The sequence below is a fragment of the Asterias amurensis genome, chromosome 6 (assembly GCF_032118995.1).
Source record: "Asterias amurensis chromosome 6, ASM3211899v1".
Taxonomy (NCBI): domain Eukaryota; kingdom Metazoa; phylum Echinodermata; class Asteroidea; order Forcipulatida; family Asteriidae; genus Asterias; species Asterias amurensis.
Window position 1 is genome coordinate 2936617 of NC_092653.1, and position 27311 is coordinate 2963927.

General features: G+C 39.5%; 1 protein-coding gene across 1 annotated transcript; it reads left to right on the forward strand.

Moving 5' to 3' along the window:
- The first annotated feature begins 2266 nt into the window (after positions 1-2266).
- LOC139938605 (histamine N-methyltransferase-like) lies at positions 2267-8280 on the forward strand. The gene is made up of 3 exons (XM_071934197.1): positions 2267-2569; positions 5599-5919; positions 7479-8280. The coding sequence occupies exons 1-3, from the start codon at positions 2365-2367 to the stop codon at positions 7835-7837; spliced, it is 885 nt and encodes a 294-aa protein (XP_071790298.1). The 5' UTR covers positions 2267-2364; the 3' UTR covers positions 7838-8280.
- Positions 8281-27311: the final 19031 nt, after the last annotated feature.

The following is a 27311-nucleotide window of genomic DNA, read 5'->3' on the forward strand; positions in this document are numbered from 1 at the left end:
GAGTCAGCCCCCCAAACAACTTTATATATTTTTTAAACATATAAATCGTGACAAACAATTACTAAAAAATTATATTTCCAGGTGACTTTAATGAGACATCAACTTTCCATGGAATATTCCATCATGTAGTTCAACACATTACAGAGGCAAGCATAGTCTTGGTGCAAGACGTTTCTCGTTTTGCTTTCACGCACAGCGCGGACAACTCACCAACAGCGCCCGCATCGACCACCGTATACACCCACCTGTCTTGGCCCACTCACCGGCCCGCGGGTTTAGAGTGATAATACCGCCCCCCCCCCCCCCCCCCCCCCACATAGGGAGTAAACAGAGAGTATGCCTCGATAACATTTCGTATGTAGGACCCCAAAATTTTCTCTTTTAGACAGATTTGAGAGCCAAATAAAAAGGATACAGAGTATAAGGGAGCACGTGTCTACTTAACCGCCCGAGAGCTAGGCCGAAACGGGCCGAATCTGCCGATTCAATGATTATTAATAAATCACTGTGAGTCGTGTCTGCCTTATAATATACTTTTTTTTGTACTATTTCACAACACTGTCTTTCACTCAAACTGTATGTTTGACTTCATCTGTTATTCATAGTGTTTTACTTATTCTTTTTCAGACTCAGACAATTCTGAAGGCTTTTTTGGATACACATTTAAACAATTAACCGTGACTGTGTGTCTACGTTTTGTATAGGGAACAATTTATTTCAGCAAATTTGCATAGCAAACATTTATATAGGCTACAGATTTTGTGTGTACGTTGAATAATAACCGAGTAGTAACACAAACAGTTGATGGTTTTTAGTAACATCTGCTACATTTGATTTGCTGGGCTTTACGTTGAAGATCGTTCACCGATAGTATTTTGAACAACCTCGGGGTGTTTCATAAAGCTTTTCAATTAATCTTATCTCAAAATAATCCATCTTATCTTTGATGGATCAATCAATCGTATTTGTTTAGTAAAGAAAGTTACCATCAATAATAACAAACGTAAACATGTGTTTCTATTAGCAATGACATTTTATTTGCCCGGAAGAACTACAACTACATTCTGTGGTGTTCTACAAAATAAATCTTAAATTAAATGGCAGAAACACAACTTGAAAACGGAAAAATTCCCCTTGATAAATAGTTCACCCTTGAGTGGTGAGACAGAACCTTCACGAAGTAAAATTTAAGTGTGCCGACATTTGTCATTAATGACTCCTCTAATATTGCTGTACGCTTTCTTTCCAAACACTTGCCCAGGGAATTCTAATTGAGCTTGATCAAGCAAAGACATAATAAAATGGCGATTGAGTTTGTCCTTCTGAACGGGTCCTTGTTTGGTCAAGACAAGATTTCCCTCAAAGTTCGATCTCTTCAAAACTTCTGGTGGAAAAACATATGGCAGCAACGCCCGTACGAATGAGTAGGCCGTGTTGTTTCTGCGCCGTAGATCATCGTACTCTGTCTGAACTAAGGTCAACATTTTAGCATGTGAACTTTCAGTGCACCCCAGTTAAAATCTAGGGACGAACACCTACCAATACAATGGAGAGGTAATATTGTTTGTAATGTCAAAAATTGCACTAATCTGTTCATATTGCCAATAACAAAGCATCCACACCGGCTGTTCGAGAACCCTTGATTACTTAATTATGCTCCGAACATGAATAATTCACCCGTTTATACAAACTATAAAGTGTAAATTTTACCATGTGACCTTTACTGATGTGTACTCCAGTTAATGGCAGTGGACACTATTGGTAATTATCAAAGATTTTCCTTCACAGTTGGTGTATCTCAACACATGCATAAAATAACCTACCTGTGAAAATTTGAGCTCAATTGGTCATCGAACTTGCGAGATAATAATGAAAGAAAAAAACACCCGTGTCACACAAAGTTGTGTGCGTTTAGATGGTTGATTTCGAGACCTTAAGTTCTAAATCTGAGGTCTCGAGTTCAAATTCATGGAAAATTACTTCTTTCTCGAAAACTATGGCACTTCAGAGGGAGCAGTTTCTCACAATGTTTTATACCATCAACCTCTCCCCATTACTCGTCACCAAGAACGGTTTTATGCTAATAATTGTTTTGAGTAATTACCAATAGTGTCCACTGCCTTTAAAATCTAGGGACGAAGCCTCGCGTCGCTTGTTAGCCTCTGGGTTTGCTATCGCACTGTGGGAGTTTACCGGACTTCCTTGTACCCATGTGACCTTTACTGACGTGTACTCCAGTTAAAATCTAGGGGCGAAGCCTCGGGTCACTTGTTAGACTGTGGGTTTGCTATCGCACTGTGGGAGTTTACCGGACTTCCTTGTCGCTCAATATTTTGCCTCAAAGACCTGATCCGGTTTTTAGTAATGGCGGAATCAAAGTTACGGAGTTTGTTCAACGACCCGGAACATTACGTGAAAGCGTTTCAAGTCTTTGCTTCTCTTTCGGCTAAGTACAAAGTACTGGCCAACTGGGGAGATAACAACTTCTCCAACGAGGTTGTAAAGCAACTTCCCTTCAAGCTGAAGGAGAATGAGGAACTCCGTGTGTTGGGTGTAGGAAGTGGATCAGGTAGGCACATGGTAGGAATAATAATTTATAAAAAAAACGATGAACAAGTTCAGTTTGGGACACGTTTGGTAATTATTCAAAATCATGGTTAGCATAAAAACTTACTTGGTATTAACGAGCAAGTGATAGCTGTTGATAGCATAAAACATTGTGAGAAACGGCCGCCTCTGGAGAAACTTAGTTTTTGAGAAAGAGGTCGTTTCTCAAACAAATAATAAACTACTTCAGCTGAAGCCTTTTATTGTAATATGCATCTGACCATGGAGGAATAATGATCTGACTAAGCACACAAAGTGGTTTTTTTTTTTCTTTGATTAATCTCTCGCAAATTCGATGACCAATGAGCCCAAATGTTCACAGGTTTGTTATCTTATGCATTTCAGAACACACCAAGAGAGAATACTGGTCTTTAGGCCTTTTCACACGAGGAAAATAAGCAGGGGGTCCTTGGTCTTAAGAACACAACGTTGTTTAATCCACATCGTGTGAAAGGTACATCTGCTTAAATAGGCACGGGTCCCTGGTCTTTTTAAGACCAAGGTCCAGACCTCCGTCGTAAAAACACAACGTTGTGAAAATTATACCACGATCGTCCGTGTGTGCTGTGTGAATGGAAATTGCTTGCGTAACGAAGGACCCTGGTGTGGCTGGAGCTACCATACACGCATGCGCGCAAGAAGAAACACATGGTGCAAGGAAATCAAGATGTTCGACCCCGTTATGTGATAACGTTAAACCTTTGAGCGTGTGCACGACTCCTTCAAGAGAGCAAGTTTTCAATGTTGACCTTTAGCACCACAAAAGACGAATGTTTTGAGACATGGGACGTTGGTTTCTGCGCCGTGTGAAAGGTCCTGTTTGTGTTTGACCAACGTCCTTGGTCAAGACAACTGGCACCGGAGACCCTGACCCTAGTTTGACTTTGTCGTGTGAAAAGGGCTTTTGACTAATAATGCCTGTAAAAAGCGGTAAAATTAAGTTTGGCTTCAGCCTAACCTTCCACGCGAACAACACTGTGTTCCCGTATGCACTAGCAGTCTGAGGTGAATTTGTGCGGTCGTAGTTAAAGACACTGGACACTATTGGTAATTGTCAAAGACCAGTCTTCTCACTTGGTGTATCTCAACATATGCATAAAATAACAAACCTGTGAAAATTTGAGCTCAATTGGTTGTGGGAGTTATGAGATAACTATGAAACAACCAAATGCTTGATTTCAAGACCTCAAATTCTAAACTTGAGGTCTCGAAATCAAATTCGTGGAAAATTACTTCTTTCTCGAAAACAACGTTACTTCAGAGGGAGCCGTTTTTGACAATGTTTTGTACTTTCAACCTCTCCCCATTATTCGTTACCAAGTGAGGTTTTATGACATTAATTATTTTGAGTAATTACCAATAGTGTCCACTGCCTTTAACCAACTGTTTCGGTCAATGGCCAGAAAGAATGTTTGTTCTGCACTACGAAATTGCCACTGTCGGAGTACTTTTCAATGGGGGTATTTTCTTTTTCTTTTATTTTCAAAAAAAGGAAATCGCTTGAAGGAAAAAAACTCTGGAAACTTTTTTAGGATGGCAATTCAAAACTGTGAAAAAGAAATTGCGGCCAGTGATATAATAATGGCCAGTTGAAACAAAACAGAGATTGTTACGACTGCGGAAACGCACTCCTGTAGTTCTGTGCCATTGCTTGTACATGTATGTGTACCAATGAAATCATTGGATCTGTAAGACCGATGCATATCGCGATGCCTGTCACTATATCCTTCCGGATAAAGACAGGGGATCCATAACTGTATAGCCAAAATTGATTCAACAAGCGGACGTGGCCTCAAACAGAAAATATGTGTGTGTCATGCTCTCACCCATTGAACCATTCAATTTTGTTAGTATAGATCCCAACAGCTCCTAGTCGTAGCGTGTCACTGGGTTATTCAGTGTTCTTAACTGTGAAAGTGTCGTGGCTGCGGCTGTTAAAGACACTGGACACTATTGGTAATTGTTAAAGACCAGTCTTCTCACTTGGTGTATCTCAACATATGCATAAAATAACAAACCTGTGAAAATTTGAACTCAATTGGTCGTCGAAGTTGCGAGATAATAATGGAAGAAAAAACACCCTTGGAACACGAAACTGTGTGCTTTCAGATGCTTGATTTCGCTCGGGACCTCAAAATAAAAAAAAATGTTTAGCTGCACGTTACACGAGCAACGTGAACACGAACGTCAGTTATTGTGTTGTTAAAATCTCACGTTTTTAGCATACTTGAAAATCCCAGTCTTCACGTCAGGTACGTACACGCACACATTATACGTTAACATGAAAATAAATAAACCCCAAATGGTGACGTCACCTAGAAACAGCACAATTTATGACGCTCACGTTCACGTTTTTGCTCGCGTAACGCGCAGCTAAACTTCGCTACTATCAACAGCTCTCCATTACTTGATACCAAGTAAGTTTTTATGCTAACAATTATTTTGAGTAACTACCAATAGTGACCACTGCCTTTAAGAGCAGCAAATCAAAGCTCTGCTGTTTGTGATCAGCAATAGTGTGGGTTCGAGTCCCGGTCGTGAGACTTTAAGCAAGACACTAACCATTGTTTCGTCCTTTGGATGGGACATAAAGCTGTAGGTCCCGTGTGTTGTCATACAAACTACCAACGCACGTATAAAATACCTTATTGCAAAGAGAAGACACTTAACCATTGCTTCGTCCTTCGGATGGGACGTAAGCTGTAGGTCCCGTGTGTTGTCATACAAACTACCAACGCACGTAAAATACCTTATCGTAAAGAGAAAACCTTTAACCATTGCTTTGTCCTTCGGATGGGACGTAGGCTGTGGGTACCGTGTGTTGTCATACAAACTATCAACGCATGTAAAATACCTTATCGTAAAGAGGAGGGATTCACCCCCAGTGTGTGTGTGTGGCCTGGCAGTGATCTTCAATCATGAAGGCTGCACTAGAAATGAATTAATAACTGTAACTTTCACATTCGTTCAATCTGTTTCTATCAAAAAAAGGTGAGGTGGAGAGCAAGATGTTAGCTATGCTTTTGCAGAAATACCCTCGCATTACCAACCGTGTAGTTGAGCCTGCAGTGGATCAGATAGTCCAGTACAAGGCATTGGTTCAATCCAAGGGACGCGAACTACAAGGAGTTAACTTTGACTGGCGGCAGCAAACCCTGGATCAACACAGAGAGGCTGCCACGGATGGAGCCAAATTTCATTTCATCAACGCTGTTCACTCCATGTACTATGCTGAGGACGTAGACAGTTCCTTGATGTATCTGTACGACCTTCTGGAACCTGGTGGCAAATTACTTATTATTACCATTTCAGGTAAGTCTTAAACTAAGTAGACCCTTCCAATCAAATATGCTAATTACATTCACGCATGCGTACAGATCCTATTGGTTGGCAAACGCAATAGAGAAATGCACTAAGCAGATACACAATCTATAGATATAGAATAGTGGCAGCTGAATACATAAGCAGCTATCCTTGGCGTTTACATCCTGACTGAAGGACTATGCCAAGTACCGTTGTTATGCCTCGGTAACAAACTGTGAAGTTTGATTGGTCGAGAACCAATCATGTGACGCGCAACAAAAACGCAAGTTACATGGCTTGAAAAGTGATGTACACACCGGTGTACATCACCTTGATCGTTCCCGGCGTTAGTCGATTTCCAGCGCTGTGTACGAGACAACCGCGGGTTCGAGGGAATTGTTTCTTGTTCGTCTGCTTATTAAACACTGAATAGTCCGTCGTAATAATGTTTGAAGATGACAACAGAACTTCGAGAAGAGGAATAATATTGTATATTTGGTTTGCGGTAACACCATGTGTGTATCCACGTGCCAGTAGAGTTGTTCTTAGAGAACTGTTTTGCTTTATTCTACTGCCGCGGAGTAGATGTTCGGTGGTTCGGGACACTTCTCAGTTCTGAAAAGAACTGTCCTGCTTTTAACTATTACCAGGGCGGATGGTATAGAAAATAGACTGGACTACTACTTTAGCTTATATGATCGTAATTAACTGTACTGCCGCGGAGTCAGTTCTGAATTGGTCTCAACGTTTCGACTAGCTTGCTCTAGTCATCGAGTGTCTCCTGACGATATATAGAACCTTTTAAGAAACAGCTCCATCTGAAGTATAACGTAGTTTTTGAGAATTTTCACTCAAATATTATTTGAGTTTAAATGAAAAAGACTTCAGGTATCTAACTAAAATCACACAAATTATGTATACAATGGTGTTTTTCTTTCATTATTATTCGAAACTTCGTTGACCATTTGAGCCCAAGTTTTCACAGATTAATTGTTAAGTTATGCAAATTATGCATGGAATACTAGTAAACCGAGTGAGAATACTGGTCTTTGGCAGTTACCGTGGGTGTCCAACAGCCAATTTCACGAAACGCTAAGATTAATCTAGACTAGATTCAAGTCGCGCTCTCGTGCAAAAATGTATTTCAATTTTTAACTAAGTAATTACAACCCCTATATAAAATAGTCAATGTGCGAGTCTTGATGGGACGACATGTATCACGCAACAAGATTTACATTATGCAAGTGAATTAATTTACATATCAGGAAACTGCGGGATCGTCAAATCCCTATCCCGCGGCGCGGCACAGAGAGAGTTTTCTGACGATAGGCGGTGGGACTGAAAATAAAGAGACTCTCACGTAATTGGGACTTGAGTCAAGTCTAGGATTAATCCTATCTCCAGTTAGGAAGGGTAACTCGTCCTAACTTCAAAGCGTATTAACGTATATAGACACGAATCTTAACTCGTCCTATAAGATTTATCCCAAGTTAGGAAGAGTTTAGAAAGTCGACGGCAGTGCCTTTAACGTATATTTTTGTGTCCTGCCGTTTGTTAATCCCCACCAGACGATAGCGGTACCTGGCGGCTCTGGAACCATTTCACCGGATACCAGGATCACCTCGTGCACTTCATCAGCTCAGCCGATGTCCGTAGCTCATTCGATCGCCGTAACATCCCCTACACCCAAAGTCACCAGAAGTCCCGGGTGGAAATCACCAAGTGTCTTGATGAGACATCAGTAGAAGGAAACCTCCTGGTGGATTTCCTTCTCCATGTTGTGAAGTTTAAGGAGACGGCTTCGGATGCCCAATACAAGGAGGTGATGGAGTACATGCTGAGCGGTGACTGCTCGGAGAAGGACGGGGATGAAGTCCTCTTCATTAACGACTGGGATGCCGTGATTATCGAGAAGAGAGTACCTTGAAATTGTTCCAAAAATGTCACATACATTAACACTCGGGCCAGCCGTCGATTTCACAAAACTCTTCCTAACTTAAGACTAATCTTATGACTTAGGACTAATCTTAAGTTAGGACGAGTTACTCGTCCTAACTCGAGATAAGACGAGTCCTAACTCTTTGTGAATTACACGCACGACACGGAGATTATGGTCTTTAATAGTTGCTTGCCCCTGGTCAAAAGTTTCCCATTGACTTTGAGATTTTCCTATGGAAGTGTCGTTTATATACAACATGAAAATGGCCTTGACCTTTTAAAGGTGAAATTCTAGGACTGAGCACTACTTTGAAATGGTGCACAATATTGTGACTTAGGAAGTGTTGACTTCCAACTTAAAGGAACACGTTGCCTTGGATCGGTCGAGTTGGTCTTCGAAAAGCGTGCTGTAACCGTTTGTTATAAAATGCATATGGGTAGAAAGATGTTGTAAAAGTAGAATACAATGATCTACATAAATATGCCTCGAAATTGCACGGTTTTCCTTTTACCTCGTCGACTAACACGATCGGCCATTTATGGGAGTCCAAATTTTGACTCCCATTATAAATGGCCGACCGTGTTGGTTCGCTCAGTAAAAGGCAAACCTCGCAATTTCGAGGCAAACTTGTGTGGATCATTATATACTACTTTTAAAACATCTTTCTAACCATATGCATTTTATACAAAATGGTTACAAACGCTTTTTATAGACCAACTCGTCCGATCCAAGGCAACGTGTTCCTTTAAGGTATTTTGGCCCTGAAAAATAAATGATCCTATTTGCCGAGACGTTTACATAACAAAAAAAAATCTAAGATTGATGCTCGAACGTTTGGAAAATTACACTTGTGTAGGGTTGTTTTGGCCTTGAGAGACCGGCATTGGGACCCCCCCATATTAAATTGAGCAGAGGATAAACAATTCCCAAGTCTATTTTTGTATTTCTTAATATTTAGGATGTTGCAACCTGTGTTATGGGGGTGTATTTAGTGGGGTGCACCCTAACGTGAGCAGGCAGGGCATTCTGAAGATGACTGCCGGCTGGGATACTTTAGTAAGTGGGCAGGCATTATACACTCAGAACAACCAAATTTAATAAGCATGTTTCGTCTTCTATGTACCGGTATTCGTTATGCATCCATTAATTGGTCCGAATGCGAATGCCCCTGGCAAACTGACTCCACATAAATAGCACAGGCAAGTTTGTATTGTGGTGATAATTACACCAATGCTCAATTTCATGGCACTCGTTTCCACTGCATTCTGTGCTTAAAGGCAGTGGACACTATTGGTAATTACTCAAAATAATTATTAGCATAAAACCTTTCTTGGTGACGAGTAATGGGGAGAGGTTGATAATATAAAACATTGTGCGAAACGGCTACCTCTGAAGTGACATAGTTTTCGAGAAAGAAGTAATTTTCCACGAATTTGATTTCGAGACCTCAAGTTTAGAATTTGAGATCTCGAAATCAACCATCTAAACGCACAGAACTTCGTGTGACAAGGGTGTTTTTCTTTCATTATTATCTCGCAAGTTCGATGACCCATTGAGCTCAAATGTTCACAGGTTTGTTATTTTATGCATATGTTGAGATACACCAACTGTGAAGGCTAGTCTTTGACAATTACCAATAGTGTCCACTGTCTTTAATGTGCACACTGTAAGGTGTGAGATTATGGGGCCGTGAAGCAATGAACTTGGCGGGAAGCAGAACCGTGAAATTGGGCCCAATTTAAATTGGTTAATGTGCAGGTCTTGTGTGTGTCTGAAATGTTGGACTTAAAGAGTACGTGTGTTTGGTCACTAGCAATATCATTTGCTTAGCATGTAATTTCTTCTTTGATAAAAACAGGATTACCAACCAAATTTCCATTTTTTGCATATTGCTTGTTACTTATATTCACCTGTTGTTTGCTCATCCTGAAGATCATGTGGAAATTTGGTTGGCAGTCCTGTTTTAATCAAGGCAGAAATTTCAGAATGCATTGTGTTCGTCGGTCGCATTGGGTTGGACACAGTGGTTTATCGGACACAAAGGCCGACCGGGCCAAGAACACACCACCCGAACTCAACCAATGAGTCGGACTTTTGTTCCAAATCGGTTGCGGATTATATCATTGTGTAACTTTGAATTGCATTATAGCAGTACCATTACCATATCTTTGCAAGGGACACATCGCCTCAAGCTCAAGTCGGATGTTTAAATTCATGTTGGAGCGAGTTGTATAAAATTAACCAATCTTTTATTCCCAGCTTGAAGATGCCAACTCGCCCGTATACTTAATGTATCTATTCTGTGCATACAGAATGAGGCGTGTAGAATGCAATGAGAATCCGTAATAGATGAACTTACTATAGACCTTTATCATACTGCCTCCATCTTGGTCATGTTCCTTGTATCGAATAACAATAATGAATGTTAATAATCATTACGCAAATAGGAACCAGACTATTGTGTGTTTCCAGGCTCGGTTTTGGTTACCAATGGGGGTAATGAAGATGGCTGCACCACGATAAATGTATAATGGCGGCAATGCTTTAAAGGCAGTTGACACTATTCGGTAATTACTCAAAATAATTGTTAGCATAAAACATTACTTGGTAACAAGTAATGGGGAGCTGTTAATAGTATAAAACATCGTGAGAAACGGCTCCCTCTGAAGTAAAACGTAGCTTTCGAGAAAGAAGTCATTTTCCACGAATTTGATTTCGAGACCTCAGAATAAGATTTTGAGGTCTCGAAATCAAGCATCTGAAAGCACACAACGTCATGTGACAAGGGTGTTTTTTCTTTTATTGTTATCTCGCAACTTCGACGACCAAATGAGCTCAAATTTTCACAGGTTAGTTATTTTATGCATATGTTGAGAAACACCAAGTTGAAATAGTGTTCAGTGTCTTTAACATCATCGATAAAATGTGTAGTGTAAGGGTTCGTAGCACTCTGTTTTGCCAGGAACATCAATGTACTTTTGCCGATAGAGCTTTCCTAGTTTAGGACCAAAACTCTGGAATAAACTTCAAAATCACACCAGGAACATCTTTCAACACTTTTTAGAAAAGTGAAACTTGAAGTTTTGTTTTCTCTGGAAAAAAAACAGAATGAGTGGTAAACTTGCGAGTACAACTCTTTTGTGAGGAGTGTTGGATCTTGAAAACAAACAGAAGACGAGCAGAAAATTCTGTTTAACACTCCCTAGCTCTCCCAAAACAGATTTTACACATGATTGTATACCGGCAAGTTTAGATACTTCTTGCAATTGTATGACACTATTGAAAACCCACGTGTTTTATGAGAGGGCCAGATTTTATTGATCGATGATTGATTGCATTTGAGGCACTTCTGAAAGCCCATCCTTGTTTCAAGAGGCTTATACCATCAATGACTTATTGACTTTTTCTACGTCCGAGATTTTGTGCAATCATCTGATTTAGGTGCTTAGTAAAATTGACAGATTTAATGATAGTGTGATTTATTGATTGTTTGATTGATTGATTGATTGATTGATTGATTGATTGGTTTGCACTTAGAGGAGCATGATTTCTGCGACAGTTACTTGTTCAGCATTCAGTGTTTTCTACATTCCGAATTGAGTGATGGGGTGGGTCTTCTGTTGTCGTCAGGATTTGCAGGCATTACTGTGTCAAAGTAAAGTCATCTAGCCACAGAACTGACCTTGCTTGCCAGGTAATGTTTGAGTGTTTATCTTTAATATGATTAGGGATGATGGAGCGGCAACGGAGCATGAACTATAGGCGGTCTCTTGGTCTCAGTCTAATTTACTCCGAGCAATTTGATCGTCTTAAGATTGAGGACTAAGCGGCAGAAATAGCTTTCTGTGACACAATTAAAGGCACTGGACACCTTTGGCAATTACTCAAAAACATAGCATACAAATTTACTTGATAACGGGCAATGGAGAGCTGTTGGCAGATAAAACATTGTAAGAAACGGCTCCCTCTGAAGTAACGTAGTTTTTGAGAAAGAGGTAACTTATCCAACTTCAGGCCTTAAAGACAGTGTACACTATTGGTAATTGTCAAAGATCAGTCTTCTCACTTGGTGTATCTTAACATATGCATAAAATAACAAACCTGTGAAAAATTGAGCTCGATCGGTCGTCGGAGTTGCAAGATAACTATGAAAGAAAAAAACACCCTTGTCACACGAAGTTGTGTGTGTTTTATAGATGGTTGATTTCGAGACCTCAAGTTCTAAACTTGAGGTCTCGAAATCAAATTCGTGGAAAATTACTCCTTTCTTCAAAACTAGGTCACTTCAGAGGGAGCTGTTTCTCACAATGTTTTATACCACCAACCTCTCCCCATTACTCGTTACAAAGTAAGGTTTTATGCCAGTAATTATTTTGAGTAATTACCAATAATGTCCACTGCCTTTAAGCCTTTAATTTGGCATCTGAGAGCACACTTGTGCAACATGGGTTTTTGTTCCTTTATTATTCTCATGCAACTTCGATGACCAATTGAGTCCAATTTTACAGATTTTGTATTTTATGCATGTATATGCTGGGATACACCAAGTGAGAATACTGGTCTTTGATAATTACCAAAAGTGCCCAGTGCCTTTAAAGGATTCGGGTACTTTTTCAAGATATCCATAGATTTACATTAAACTTTCAGGGTTTGAAGATAATGGTAGTGGAAAGCGTCTCTTCAAATATTACTAACTATATGGCTGTGTAGTTTTTGAAAAAATTAATGAGTAAAACAAGTCACAAAATAATTTTGGTCTCATGAGACCAAAATTATTTTAGCATGTAAAATCCCCTTAACCAGTTATGATATTATACCAAAACCATAGCATCACTGGTTGATACGTTTTTACATGCTAAAACTGAGACAAAAATTATTACTTTTACTCATTTCTCAAAAACTACAGCACCTCAGTAAGTAAAACTTCAAGGGAAGCTTTCTACTATCATGGACATTGTGTTTTTTGTTAGGAAAAAGTACATATACCCTTTAAATTGGTCAGGGAAGAATGAGACAACTGGGGAGGTAGTTTGAGCTTGGTGGGATCGACAGCTTGACACCGGGATGAAATCCTGCTGGTGCGTCCATGGACTAGATCCTCCCGCCGTTAATAAGCTTTAAATCAGGGCAGGGAATCGGGCAGTGAGAGCCAACTAACTTAATTGCCTCCCCAATAAAGCCTAGATGTTTCTGATCTAACATCAGCTGACATGAAAACAATATTTGAACCATAGCAAAGTGCTGTGCATATTTTTTTGATTGCATAGTGTACATAAATAGCAACTTTTTTTTCAGTGAGAAAATGTTTATCAATTGAAAGTATACCTACATAACAAATAATGAGGTTATGCATTTAGCGATCTCAAACATTGAAGGGCATTCCTACAATTTATATAATAGATTTAAATATTGAAAACAACATTTCAAGCGTGATAAAGGGCTTTACATGTGACTCTGGTTATTTTCTTGCATAGTGCATGTCAATGGCACACTGTTATTAAACAGTTAATGCATAACAAATAATGAAGGTATGCATTTAGCGATCTTAATATATAATTTATATAATAGATTTAAATATTGAAAACAAAATTTCAACCGTAGCAAAGTGCTGTGCAACATGACTCGGATTATTTGCTTGCATAGTGCATGTTATTCTAGCACAATGTTATTGGACAGCTCCGAAGATGCATCAACTGAAAGTAGACATAACAAAAACTAAGTTATGATTTTAGTGATCTCAAAAATTGATGGACCTTCCTTTAAAGGCAGTGGACACTATTGGTAATTACTCAAAGTAGTTATTAGCATAAAACCTTACTTGGTAACGAGTAATGGGGAGAGGTTGATGGTATAAAACATTGTGAGAAACAGCTCCCTCTGAAGTGAAATAGTTTTCGAGAAAGAAGTAATTTTCCACGCATTTGATTTCGAGACCTCAGATTTAGTTTTGAGGTCTCGAAATCACGCATCTGAAAGCACATAACTTCGTGTGACAACGGTGTTTTTTCTTTCATTATTATCTCGCAACTTCGACGACCAATTTAGCTCAAATTTTCACAGGTTTGTTATTTTAAGCATATATTGAGATACACCAAGTACGAGATACACCTAATTACCAATAGTGTCAAGTGTCTTTAAAAATACCAAAGTGTGGTGCATATGACGCTCTGATTATTTGCTTGCATGATGCACATTATTGGCTATTAGCTGTTAGGCTATTGTGCAGTTTTGAAAATGCATCAATTGAAAGTAGACATACATAACAAAATGAAGTTTGCATTTAGCGATGTCACAAATGTAAGTACCTTTATATAATGTATAGATTTAAATATTGAAAACAATTTGTCAACCGTATTAGAGTGATATGCAAAAGACTTTGATTATTTTCTTGCATATATTGCACAATAATACGCACAGTGAAAAATGCACATCGATTAAAAGTAGACCTACATTACAAAATAATGAAGTTACGAATTTAGCGATCTCAAACAGATTCAGGGACCTAATAATTACATGTAATAAATTTGCCTCCGACGAATGTCTCGTTTGGTTCGAAAGCTAAGGCCATCTCCCATACTAAGATTGATTAGCTTTTATTTTGAATTGATAGCATATTTATATAGATGATTTAAATCTGTACGACCTGTATTTTAACTGCCTATCAGACCTAAAAGTAAATCTCGTGTTTACTTTGTCCTTATCTCTCTTCTCAGTGTATCCTTGACTTTCGTCCTGACGTTGTTATTATGATGAGAATAATGAAATTACTGATTTTCAGTGGCCATATTATTTTTGATGACTTGAACATGGGCCTGGAGGCATATGACGCTCAACGAGTATTAAAAACTAATGTAATAATTGATGACGTGAGCAGAGCGTAATTTGGTTTGTTGAGAATTTAGAATGTGTGTGTTTGGATTGCTGCGTCGAAGGTTGAAGCACACTCGTTCGCAGGTGCCTTTTTGCATAAAAAACGTAGTTTTACGACCTAACGTTCAGCAATAGTGAGGTTTAGCTACACGTTATTCGTGAACGTGAACGTAAAAGTATTGTGTTGTTTCTAGGTGACGTCGCCACTTTAGGATTATTGCATGCTCACCTATGACGTCTGCGCGCACGTACGTACCTGACGTGAACAATTAATGGTAACTTCACGTACGCTAAAAAACGTGAGATTTTAGCGACACAATTTTATGACGTTAACGTTCACGTTCACGTTCACGTTCACGCGGAAAGTGCAGCTAAACCTCCCTATTGATTAAAACCAACCCCCGATTTTTAGACCTTTATCGCAACGTCACAGCCCGTGTTTTTGACAACCGAGGTATGGAAAGCCATAGATGCAAACCAAACAAATATGGCCACAGTTTGTATAACAATGTCACACACCTATATAACAAAAATGTTGAACTTGTTGAAAACAAAGCAACCAATCTTAGCAGGTAATTTATTTAGTTGAAAGTTTGCTGAAAATTTTGAATTTTGTCAAAATGTTTAGCTAACATTCGATCGTAGGCCAACATGCCAACCAGTTAGGTTTGTTTGTGAATAGGTCTTTGATACCGATGCGTTTTATGGATCGGACATTCGTTAGCCTACAGCTTTAAAGGAACACGTTGCCTTGGACCGGTCGAGTTGGTCTTTTAAAAGCGTTTGAAACTGTGTGTTATAAAACTCTAGGTTAGAAAGATAATTTAAAAGTAGAATATAATGATCCACAAAAACAAGCCTCGACGTCCACGGTTTTCTTATAACGTCGCGAACACTTTGACTCCACAAAATGGCCGACCGTGTAATAGTTTGCAACGTATATGTAAAACCGTGCAATTTCGAGGCATGATTATGTGGATCGTTATATTCTACTTTTAAAACACCTTTCCAACCATATGCATTTTATAACAAACGGTTACAAACGCTTTTCAAAGACCAACTCGCCCGATCCAGGCAACGTGTTCCTTTAATTCTTTACTCGCTCAATTCCCCTAGATGTCATGTGCAGGTTAACAATTCATGTCATGGGGCGGGTAAGAGAACCGTGCTAACGTGCTTGAATACATAAACTCACCCCCTCGCTCCCACATCTCCTCGGGTTTTTTCAATTTCCGTTCTAGGGCCTATACGATTGAAGACTTCCGCTCGTCCCCTGGGGACGTGAACATTCCTCAGTCAACTACACATGTTAGGGGAGATCGCATATCCATACCACGCTGGTAATCATACTGTCAATTTGTTTGAAGACGACCGCCCGGTCAGGGGTACCAGTTAGGCCATCTTGTAAATTTGATTTGCGCAGATTAAAGCTAGCATGTCTAGTTTTTGTTTCTTTTCGTTGTTGTTCTTCTTCTTTGACATGTTAGTATCAATTTGATCATGACGGATGACGACCATTGAACGAGTATCACTTTGATCATACTGACGGATAACTACTATACACAGAGTCGTGTATAAAACACGTATCACACCCAGTCTTCAATATACTTTGATGATCCTGCGTACATGATAACAACAGGTTTTAATATCAATTTACAAAAAGTGTGCCTGACCTTTTTTTTCCCTTTCATATCACCAGTCTAGTCTGGCACCTTATGCACACATGTGTTATGTGGACCGAAAATCTTCTAATTGTAAGTTGTCGCAACTACAACATACTGCACATCATCATTAACCAAGTCCTTTACCAGTTAGACGTATGTGCGGCACCATAATGTAGCCCGAGCCCTAACATTTAGGTCCAGGCTACATTTAGGGCATGTTTGGGGCTACATTTAGGTCCGGGCTACATTTAGGGCTCGGGCTACATTATGGTGCCGCACAGACGTATACTTAGTATTTCTTTGTTGGCATACAAACAAGAAATAACCGTACCAATTAGCCCCCATGCAAAACTCTCTCCACATTGGCATGCGATGCTTTCCCAAATTGGGGTTAATTTGAATTTGGAGCCAAGTGATAGTCTGCATGACTCTTTTATGCCGTGGATAGTAAAACGACAGGCTGCCTCAGACATGGGTGATCATCGAAGCAGATCACGATGAAGACTAACTTAATCTGGAGGCACACTTCGAGGCATTCGTAAACACACGAGACACCGGCCTCAAGAACTTCGTATGTTTGACCTTTAGTTCGTTTCGGACAGTGCAAGTCCAATGAGGATACCCAAGTACCAGCGATGAGGTCAACGTGAGTGCGTTCCACTTAAACTCGTCCAATGAAACCATCACGATATCATTATAGAGGGTTGCAGTGGGCCAGTCTATCCCACTATGCAACTTGGTTCGGCTCATTATGAGACACTTGTAAGCACACCAGACACCGGCCTCGAGAGCTTCGTTAGTTTGACCATACACGTGTACCAGCGAGGAGGTCAACGCACATTCCGTTCCGCGTTACCTCGTCCAATGAAATCGTCAAAATGGCGATGCCGAAGCATGTTTTCATTCTATATGGTTGCAGTGGGCCAGGGCAATATTTCATAAAGCTGCTTAAACGGCTGATTTGTGCTTACTGTGCGAATTACATTTCATTGCCCTGCTATAACCGTAAGCACACGAAAAGGCATGCTAACCTTCCGGTGCTTACTGCACGAAAATGACGTCACAATGCAAATCCATGATGAACGTGCAAGATGGCAGCCTACTTTTCTTGCTTACCTTCGAAATACGCGTACACCCTATCATATTTTGTTTTTCTGCTACAGTAAGAACAAAAGTTTGCTTACCGCTAAGCAGTGCTATGAAATTGGGACCAGTCTATCCCAAGAAAGAAGCCACACTTGAATTGTCCCCATTATGGTAAAGAGATTACAAATATAGCATTCAGGCAGAGAATGCTGACAGATTGCATCGTATTCGAAGATGACAGGGGCCAAAGGGCCTGCCTAACAAACGACACCAAACTCACGGGATTGGAAATGTGTGTGTATGATAAATGTGTTTACCTTACCTGAGACTGTAAAAGTGATGTGCCGATAACAGAATCGGTGCGACAGTAAAAGAATGAAAAACGTAACAAATCCACCATGCGGTGATTTTAGATTACTTATAGATTTCAAGGCCTAGTTACTCTGACCTATATCTATTCTTTTTTCGATTTATTTTTTCATCGGGACTTGGATCATATATAAAGAGTGGTAAAAGGGGGAATGGATGAGGACATGCAGTGGACTTGGAAATTATAAGCTAGGTAGGACGGGGTTTCTTGAGAACTAAAAAAGAAATAGCAGCAACTAGATACTAAGGTCATACATCAACATTGAGTAAAAACAAATCAACATAACACAACATTATACAAACTAAAGCAATACAAAGAAACTGTTATGTAGCAACTTAATAAAAAAAATACTGTCAAACAACACGTTAAAGACACTGGACATTATTGGTAATTGTCAAGGACTAGTCGTCACAGTTGGTTTATCTCAACACATGCATAAAATAACAAACCTGTGAAAATTTGAGCTAAATCGGTCATCGAACTTGCGAGATAATAATGAAAGAAAAAACACACCCTTGTCACACGAAGTTGTGTGCGTTTAGATGGTTGATTTCGAGACCTCAAGTTCTAAACCTGAGGTCTCGAAATCAAATTCGTGGAAAATTACTTATTTCTCGAAAACTATAACACTTCTGAGGGAGCCGTTTCTGACATTGTTTTATACCATCAACCTCTCCCCATTACTCGTCACCAAGAAAGGTTTCATGCTAATAAATATTTTGAGTAATTACCAATAGTGTCCACTGCCTTTAATGCATTTCGCTCTTTCTCTGACGCAGTCTTTTACACACGGCCACCTCCTCTCAACTTAATCTTCAAAACAAAACTGTCTTCAATGTTTGTGTAATATTGCCTGCCTCATCTCCACACATCAATACAAAAATGTTTTGTCAAAGAAGGGCCAGCCGGCAAGGATGACAGAAAAAATGTTGGACAATTATGTTGGAGAAAATTGATAGGTATAACCGCAATGACACAACAGTGTCCAATTTCATAGAGCTGTTAAAGGCACCGGGACACCTTTGGTAACTGTCAAAGTCCAGTCTTCTCATTTGATGTATCTCAACATATGCATAAAAAAGCATACCTGACTCAATTGGTCGTGGAACTTGCGAAAGAATAATGGAAGAAAAAACTCACTTGTCGCCAAAGTTGTGTGCTTTCATGAGAGACCTCATCAGCAGAATTCAATTTAAATATTTTAGTGAGAAATTACTTCTTTCTCAAAAACTGCGTTACTTCAGAGGGAGCCGTTTCTCACAATGTTTATACTATCAACAGCTCTCCGTTGCTCGGTACCAAATAAGTTTGTATGCTAACAGTTGTTTTGAGTAATTACCAATATTGTTTGCCATGGGCTAAGCTACTTTTTGTGCTTAAACGCAGTGGACACTATTGGCAATTACTCAAAATAATTATTTGCTTAAAACCTTTCTTGGTGACGAGTAATGGGGAGAGGTTGATGGTATAAAACAATGTGAGAAACGGCTCTCTCTCAAGTGCCATAGTTTTCGAGAAAGAAGCAATCTTCCACGAATTTGATTTCGAGACCTCAAGTTTAGAACTTGAGGTCTCGAAATCAACCATCTAAACGCACACAACTTCGTGTGACAAGTGTGATTTTTCCTTTCATTATTATCTCGCAACTTTGATGACCAATTGAGCTCAAATTTTCACAGGTTAGTTATTTTATGCATATGTTGAGATACACCAACTGTGAAGGCTAGTCTTTGACATTTACCAATAGTGTCCACTGCCTTTAACCCGGTAGTCTTCAACTCTCGCGGTTATTTACGTAAGGAAATGGTGAGATTGTAAATGGAGACGAGAACCGCGGTGATGCTACGTCCGGGCACTCGGCATCTTTAAATTATCTGTTACATGATCTACTTTAGGTAGGACGGAAGCCGTCTGTTGAATTAAAGGAACTGCACACGTGTGGCAAGTGTCAATGACCAGTATTCTCACTTGGTGCACCCCAACATATGCATACAATATTCAAACATGTGAAAATTTGGGTTCAATTGGTCATCGAAGTTGCAAGGAAATAATGAAAGAAAACACCCTTGTTGCACAATAATGTGTGTGCTTTCAGACAACTGTAATGGAGGCTTCAGACCTGAAGTCTTGTTCAGCTTCAAATGATTATAGTGAGAAATTACCTGTTTCTCAAAGTCTAGATACTTCGGGGGAGCCGTTTCTCACAATGTTTTACACTATCAACAGCTCTCCATTGCTCGTTACCAAGTAAGTTTTGTTGCTAAAATATATTTCGAGTAATGACCAAAAAAGTCCAGTTTAAATACCAATACTGACGTTGTGGATGCTCAATAACGTTCGTCTCTTGAGACGAACATTGTTTTCGTGACATTGTTTTACTCATTTCTCAAAGCAACGGCACTCAGCAAGTAATTATGAAGGGAAGCTTTATTCTACCATCATTATTTTCAAACCGTGCGTGTAAGTTCAATGTAAATCTGTGGACATTGTGTTTGTTTCGTACAAAGAGTGTCCAGCAGCCGAGTTTCACGAAACGCTAGGATTAACCCTATCTCAAGTTAGGACGAGTACTTCAATGCGTCCTAACGTCTATGGCTACGCAACTGAACTCATCCTTAGCCCTAAAAATTATAAATCCGAAGTTAGGAAGAGTTTGGTGAAATCGACGGCAGGTGCCTTTAAAGTATCTGTTACATGATCCACGAGGGAGTACGGTAACTGTCTATTGAATTAACGCACAGGGAACTTTTACTGCCGTCCTACCTTGACAAAGACGGATCGACTTGATCCTCTTTCATACGAGAGCAATTTTGCAAGGGTCCCTTGCTAAATTGTAGCAAGGTTGTAGAATATTATAAAATGTACCTTGTGTGAAATGACAACAATTTTCATATTACTGTCTAAGTTTGCTACATTTTACAACCATGCTAAAATTAAGCAAGGGACCCCAGTTAAATTGCTGTCGTGTGAATAGCACTTTGGGGGTTGAGATGATATACGGGGGTTTGGACTCACACCAGCCACTCAACATTTGTCAAGACGTGTAATCACAGAATGCTAAAGATGAGGTATTTGTCCATGATCTTCGGAACACGATGTAGGTCATAGGAGAACAGCCATCTGGGGGCTGCTGACTTGAATAATAAATGCCTGGCTGTTAGAGTATGATTTTCGCTATCAGAGAGTTGTGTATTTTTGGATACTTGTTGGGCAAAGAACTTCCATTCATTTTGTAGTTATAGGCCCTACATGTATTTTGTTTGACTGTAAATCTCCGTGTGAAATTAATGTGAGGTCAAATGTACACTTGTAAGGATCCGAACATCCAGTCATGGCTGGTGTGCGGCCCCTAAATGTAGCCCGATCCCTAAATGTCGCCTCACCTAAATGTAGGGCTCGGGCTACATTCAGGGGCCGCACAGACGTCAGATGATCGGTCTAACTGCATGGTCCCAAGTCTTTATCCGCAACGATGATACGTGGTTGATGATAAGAGCGTGAAACAATTGCCCAACAATTCTACATTTAAAGATAAGAAAGACAAAAAAAGTATTGGCCATCGAAGATTTGTCCTTTAAAGCCATTATGCACTTTCGGAACAGGAAAACAAAATAAAATCACAGAATCTACAAACAACTTAAAGGGTTTACAGAAGGTCATGGTGAAAGACTTCTCTTGAAATATTGTTCCATGAAATTCTTTACATTTTGAGAAAACATTAAAACAATTATCAATTCTCGTTGTCGAGAATTACAGATTTATTTTAAACACGTGTCATGACACGGCGAAACGTGCGGAAACAAGGGATGGTTTCCCCGTTATTTTCTCCCGACTCCGATGACCGATTGAGCCTAAATTTTCACAGTTTTGTTATTTTATATGTAAGTTGTGATACATGAAGTGTGGGCCTTTGGACAAAACTGTTTACCGAAAGTGTCCAATGGCCTTAAAAGGCACAGTAACACGTGTACGCAATTTGCAAAAAAATCAAAATGGCTGTCATTGCTTATGATTAGATGTCCTAACACCTCTTGTTCTACCTACTTTTTAAGACATTTAGGGGATGGTAACTCAATTCAAAGCTGCTACGGTACCAAGTTATGCCGAGTCATTGCCAAACGTTTGGTTGCAAACTTGGGTGTTAACATTTTCGGCAGAGCATTCAAAGGCATGTAACTACATGTATAAGGATTTCTTTAAGTATAATTTTACCATAATGACCTTGCATATACGAACTGACGTATGTTTCTTGACAACATAGTGCACACAAAATCATGTTTTCCCCATTTTCTCCCGCCTTCGTCAAATTTAAATCGCAACAAATCAATGTCGATGTTCGACTCCAAAGGACCCCCAACAAAAAGCCAGTCTATATATTACAGACCATGCACATCACTCTAACTGGTAGCAGTCTGAAATTAGTTGAGTGCAATTCTTGCCTGCCATTTACTCTTATTAGTATCCGAATATTGACTCGTACGATCTGTACGGTACTCACAACTCCGTGAAGACAATAGAAATGGAAATGAAAATGACATTTTTGGCCAAGGGAGTTCTCTCCGCGTGCCCTCTTGCTGTCAAACCTGACGGGGGCTCCCGAGACAGGAAAGGCTTTTATCTGTAAAAACTGATGGGAGAAGTGAGTGCGTTTAACGGTGGGGTTGCTCCTTCGGGCTGGAGCTCTCTCTCGGCCTGTGGGATTGAGTGGTAACGATAATTTCTTGGATTTGAGACCGACATGTCTACGTGTTGTGTCTATGATGAGTGTACCAATCACTGCGCAGACCTGGGGTTAATGCAGTGCAGTGTTAAAGTGCAGGGCCGGCACTCGTCAAGGGAAAATAGATACTTTTATGAGCTGGCTGATTATAAATGTCATACCAGTTCCCATCATCCGGATAAAATGAATGATGAAAAAATGAATTATGTCTGAAATGCTATCAGAGTCGAGAAAATGACGTCTTTAAACTAATAATCACCGTTGCTTTTACGTGACAGTATATTTATATTGCAGCGATACATAGAATAGAATTGAACATTTTATTTAAAACAACAACAACAACGGTTGGACTAATATTATTCTCGATAACAACATTCCTTTTATACAAAAAAATGATGATTAGGTGTTCAAAACATCACGTAATGCAACCGAATGGAAAATACATCAACACTTTGTAAACATTAACATTAACAAATAACATTATAAAAATAAAGAAACAAGGCATTTGAAATTAAAGGATAAAGGACACGGTAATTATGAACAAATTGTTCGGGTTTCTTGAGAAAACCAGTGAATGGAGATGAATATCCAAGTTGCATATACCTTTATCATGCTGCCTCCATCTTGGTCATGTTCTTCGTATCGAATAACAATAATGAATGCTTATCGTCATTTTGCAAACAGGAACCAGACTATTTGTCCTTCCAGCCTCGGTTTTGTAGCATTTATGGGAGAAATTCAAGATGGCTGCACCATAAGAAAGGTCTGTAGTACATGTGTATGGTTCAAGATCTTAAATATTTATATCTCTTTCAATTTAAGGCACTGCATTTACGCATCTTTCATCCAGCATTTAAAAAATAATTCGACAAAGCATCCTCAAAATAACTCAATTATTGTCGACGAGTTAACAAAAATTAGAAATAATTTTAGTACGATGCACTTTGTAAATCCAATTTCGTGATTAGTTTTTTGTGAATGCAATAATTACTCTCCATTTATAATCAAGTTAGGTTTGCATATCGTCATATACATATATCTCTTATCTGTAATGAACCGGTGGTTTAAAAACTCAATGTTTCGATCGGCTTGCTCTGATCGTCATCAAGAGAATGCATATGTATCAGTACCGAAAGTTAGGTTTTAAATTTAGGAGGCAAAAGGGGTGTACCATGTTTGCACACAGGGGGAAACTACTCTAAACCTTTAAAGAAACTGAGGTTTCCGTATGCATTTCTCTTAAAGGAACACGTTGCCTTGGATCGGACGAGTCGGTCAAAACAAAAGCGTTTGTAACCGTTTTTTATAAAATGTATATGGTTGGAAAGATGTTGTAAAAGTAGAAGTTTGCCTCGAAATTGCGTGGTTTTCCTTCTACTGTGCGAACTAACATGGTCGGCCATTTATGGGAGTCAAAATTTTGACCCCCATAAATGGCAGACGTGTTAGTCGACAAGGTAAAAGGAAAACCACGCAATTTCGAGGCATGTTTGTGTGGATCATTGTATTCTACTTTTACAACATCTTTCTACCCATATGCATTTTATAAAAAACGGTTACAAACGCTTTTCAAAGACCAACTCGACCGATCCAAGGCAACGTGTTCCTTTAAACAGTCCCCTGTTCGGCACTCATATGCCATTGACTATATTTGTACACGTTATAATAAGTGAAGGCAAAAACAATGCATTGTCACCGCGTAAATGTAAACCAGTTTAAAAACAAAACTCTGAATATTTAAAATCTCAAAAGTTAAGATTTCACAAGGGGAACTGGAGACACGGACATAATCTTAGTGGTTATCGGAAAGTGTATCTGTTTTTATATCACAAAAAGTTAGGACTCGTCTTTTATCCCGGACAAATAATGAAAGACTCATGACACAAAGTATTTGTTGTTCGCTGTCTAGCACGGACAGGGTCAAAATTTATTTCTCTCAATTTTACTCTTTCGTTCAACAGAAAACATTTCAACAATGAAAGGAGTCAGCCAACTCAAAAGGTTAAAACAAAAGTGGACAAAATGCCACTACACACAATTCTTTTCCCCCAGTGATAATACTTGAGGAACTTCCTGATGTCTACCAGGAATCCAAGAATTATTCAATTCAAATAAGTTCGCCGCGGACTTACAATACACATTGCATCCCAATAAACGGGTTTGGAAGTGTCTACTCCAAAGCACTGACTCCACCACACGGTGTCTATTACCGGTGAAGCCAAAGGGACCTGGCAATAAAAACAAGCATGCACATGAGATTTAATGGCTGACACCTTAATTCTTGTCTCTTGTTATAAGTACACATGTATATATAATACATCACCTGCTCCGAGCGTCTGCCGAAGCATTTCTCATAGGAGTCTACCTGAAAGAAACTATGAATTCAAGCTAATTATTTATATTTTATCATAATTTAAGTCAGTTTTTACAAACCACCTTTTCCCCACATATCATTCAATCACTGGTTAGCACTGTAACTATTTTGCAGAGAACAACCTTAATCCAGATTTTAATGTATCATCGTCGAGGGTGATATTATCAATCGCTGATATAAATGTGTCTTTATTATGGGAGAGGTGGGTGGGGAGAGAAATTATTTTGACCCTGTCTATCCGTTGCCGAGACAGAGAGTGAACTGCAACAATGCTTACCGAAGCGTTATCGACCTACACGCCGGTTGTGATTGGTCCTTCAGTTTGAAAGAACCTTTAAAACGCGCATCATGGTTAGTCCAGACCGTGCGTCTCCAAAACAAGGAGACAATGAGGCCTAGCGGACCGGATCACTATTTGCCGTGGATAAATGAGTTTTTTTTCGTTGCTCGAAATAAAACTTTAATCTCGAGTTAAGACGAGTAACTCGTCCTAACTTAGGATTAATCTTAAAGAGCCAATAAAGGATGATCTCAATATGTCAACTATTAACTTTTTATGACCAAATATACATCGCAGATACCGGTTAATAACCATTTTACTCTCAAAATTTGCATTTAGTAGTAAATAACTCGAGTCAAAAATGCACCCGGCCGCGCGGCTTTTTCAGCCGAGAGTCTATTATAATTACCCTGGACGCCAATGACGATTTTCCCCTATTGGTTTTGAACACAGTTCTCCAGCTTTGGCATTTCCACACCAAATAGCCGCCACTGACGTCACGATTCCTTTGTCGCGCGGGCTTGTTTGACCCCACGTTTTTTAGAAATTTGGCTTGGAGCGTTCTGGAGAAAAACCCATTTTGACCATGTTTAACGTGAGGTAAGAGACTCGTTACATTTTTTGTTTTCTGGATTGACTGCAGCTGTTAGAAAACTGTAATATCTATATATTTAAGATCATCCTTTATTGGCTGTTTAAGGTCTGCATGCTACAGTGCAGGGTTGGGATCGTACTAAGTCCTAAGATTAGTCTTTAGGAAGAGTTTTGGTCGGTCCTACATACCTAGGTCAGTTACTTATTCAACTTTTTAGTAAGGTCTATATTGTCTGTCGTTGATGGGCTGGGGAGATTCATTTCTGGTACATATTGTCGTCTCCTCACGGCTGAGCTCAGTTACTGATTCAACTTTCCAGCAGCAAGGATTATATAGGCCTACAGGGGTCTGTCGTTATAGGATGAGTTGTATATTGGTCAGCTACTCATTCAACTTTCAAGCAAAGGATTTATGGCTGGCACATTGTGTCATTACCAACGGCTGAGGTCAGTTACTTATTCAACTTATCAGCAGCAAGGACTACGAGGGGTCTGTCGTTGTGGGATGAGTTATCCCGGTTTTTCATGTATGGGTGAGCTACTAATTCAACTTTCCAGTAAGGACTAATAGGGTATGTCGTTATGGGATGTGTTGTCCCTTTCTAGGTCAGCTACTTATTCAACCTCCCAGTAAAGACTGTAAGGATCTGTCGTTATATAGGATGACTTTGATTCATGGCTGCCACATCGTGTCACCTCCTCGACTCTCACGGCTGAGTAAGAATTAGGGTCCCGGCCAAATTATCTATTGATTATCATCACCTCTGGATGTCACTGCCGAGAGACCTCAGTCAGAACCTCTATGGTGAGAGGAATAATAACCCATAGGCTAGATGTGGTCGTGACTCCCGAACCCCCGAACATCTACTCCGCGGTAGTAAAATAAAGCAAGACAGTTCTCTAAGAACAAACTCTACCTGGCAAGTAGATACACACATGGTGTTACCGCAAACCAAATATATATTGATACCTCACCATGCAATGCCTCAAATCCTATGAACATCACTGTAACTTAATGCATTTTAAATAACAGGTCTGCAAGTCTTCATAACTGGGGCTACTCTGTTATTAGTCTGTGTCTTGCAGGCCTACACGGAATTACAATTATAACTGGTCTGAAAACGACAAGACCATAACATGGGGACAAAAGACATGAAATGATTTATACATTATGCTAACATGTTCGGAAATACTAATAATGGCTTCTATTTCTGGTATCCTTTAAGAGTAAGTTAAGTTGTATAGAAGTAGATGACATCCCAAACCATGTGACTTTTCAAGAAGCATTGTTTGTGGCTATCTATGGATATTTATATGTAATTTACCCATATGGATATGTAAACCATGGTGATGGGACAGCGCGATTTAATACTGTGCGTCCCAACGTTACATACGGAGGCCTTTAAAGGCAGTGGACACTTTTGGTAATTACTCAAAATAGTTAATAGCATAAAACCTTAATTGGTAACAAGTAATTGGGAGAGGTTGATATAGTATAAAACAT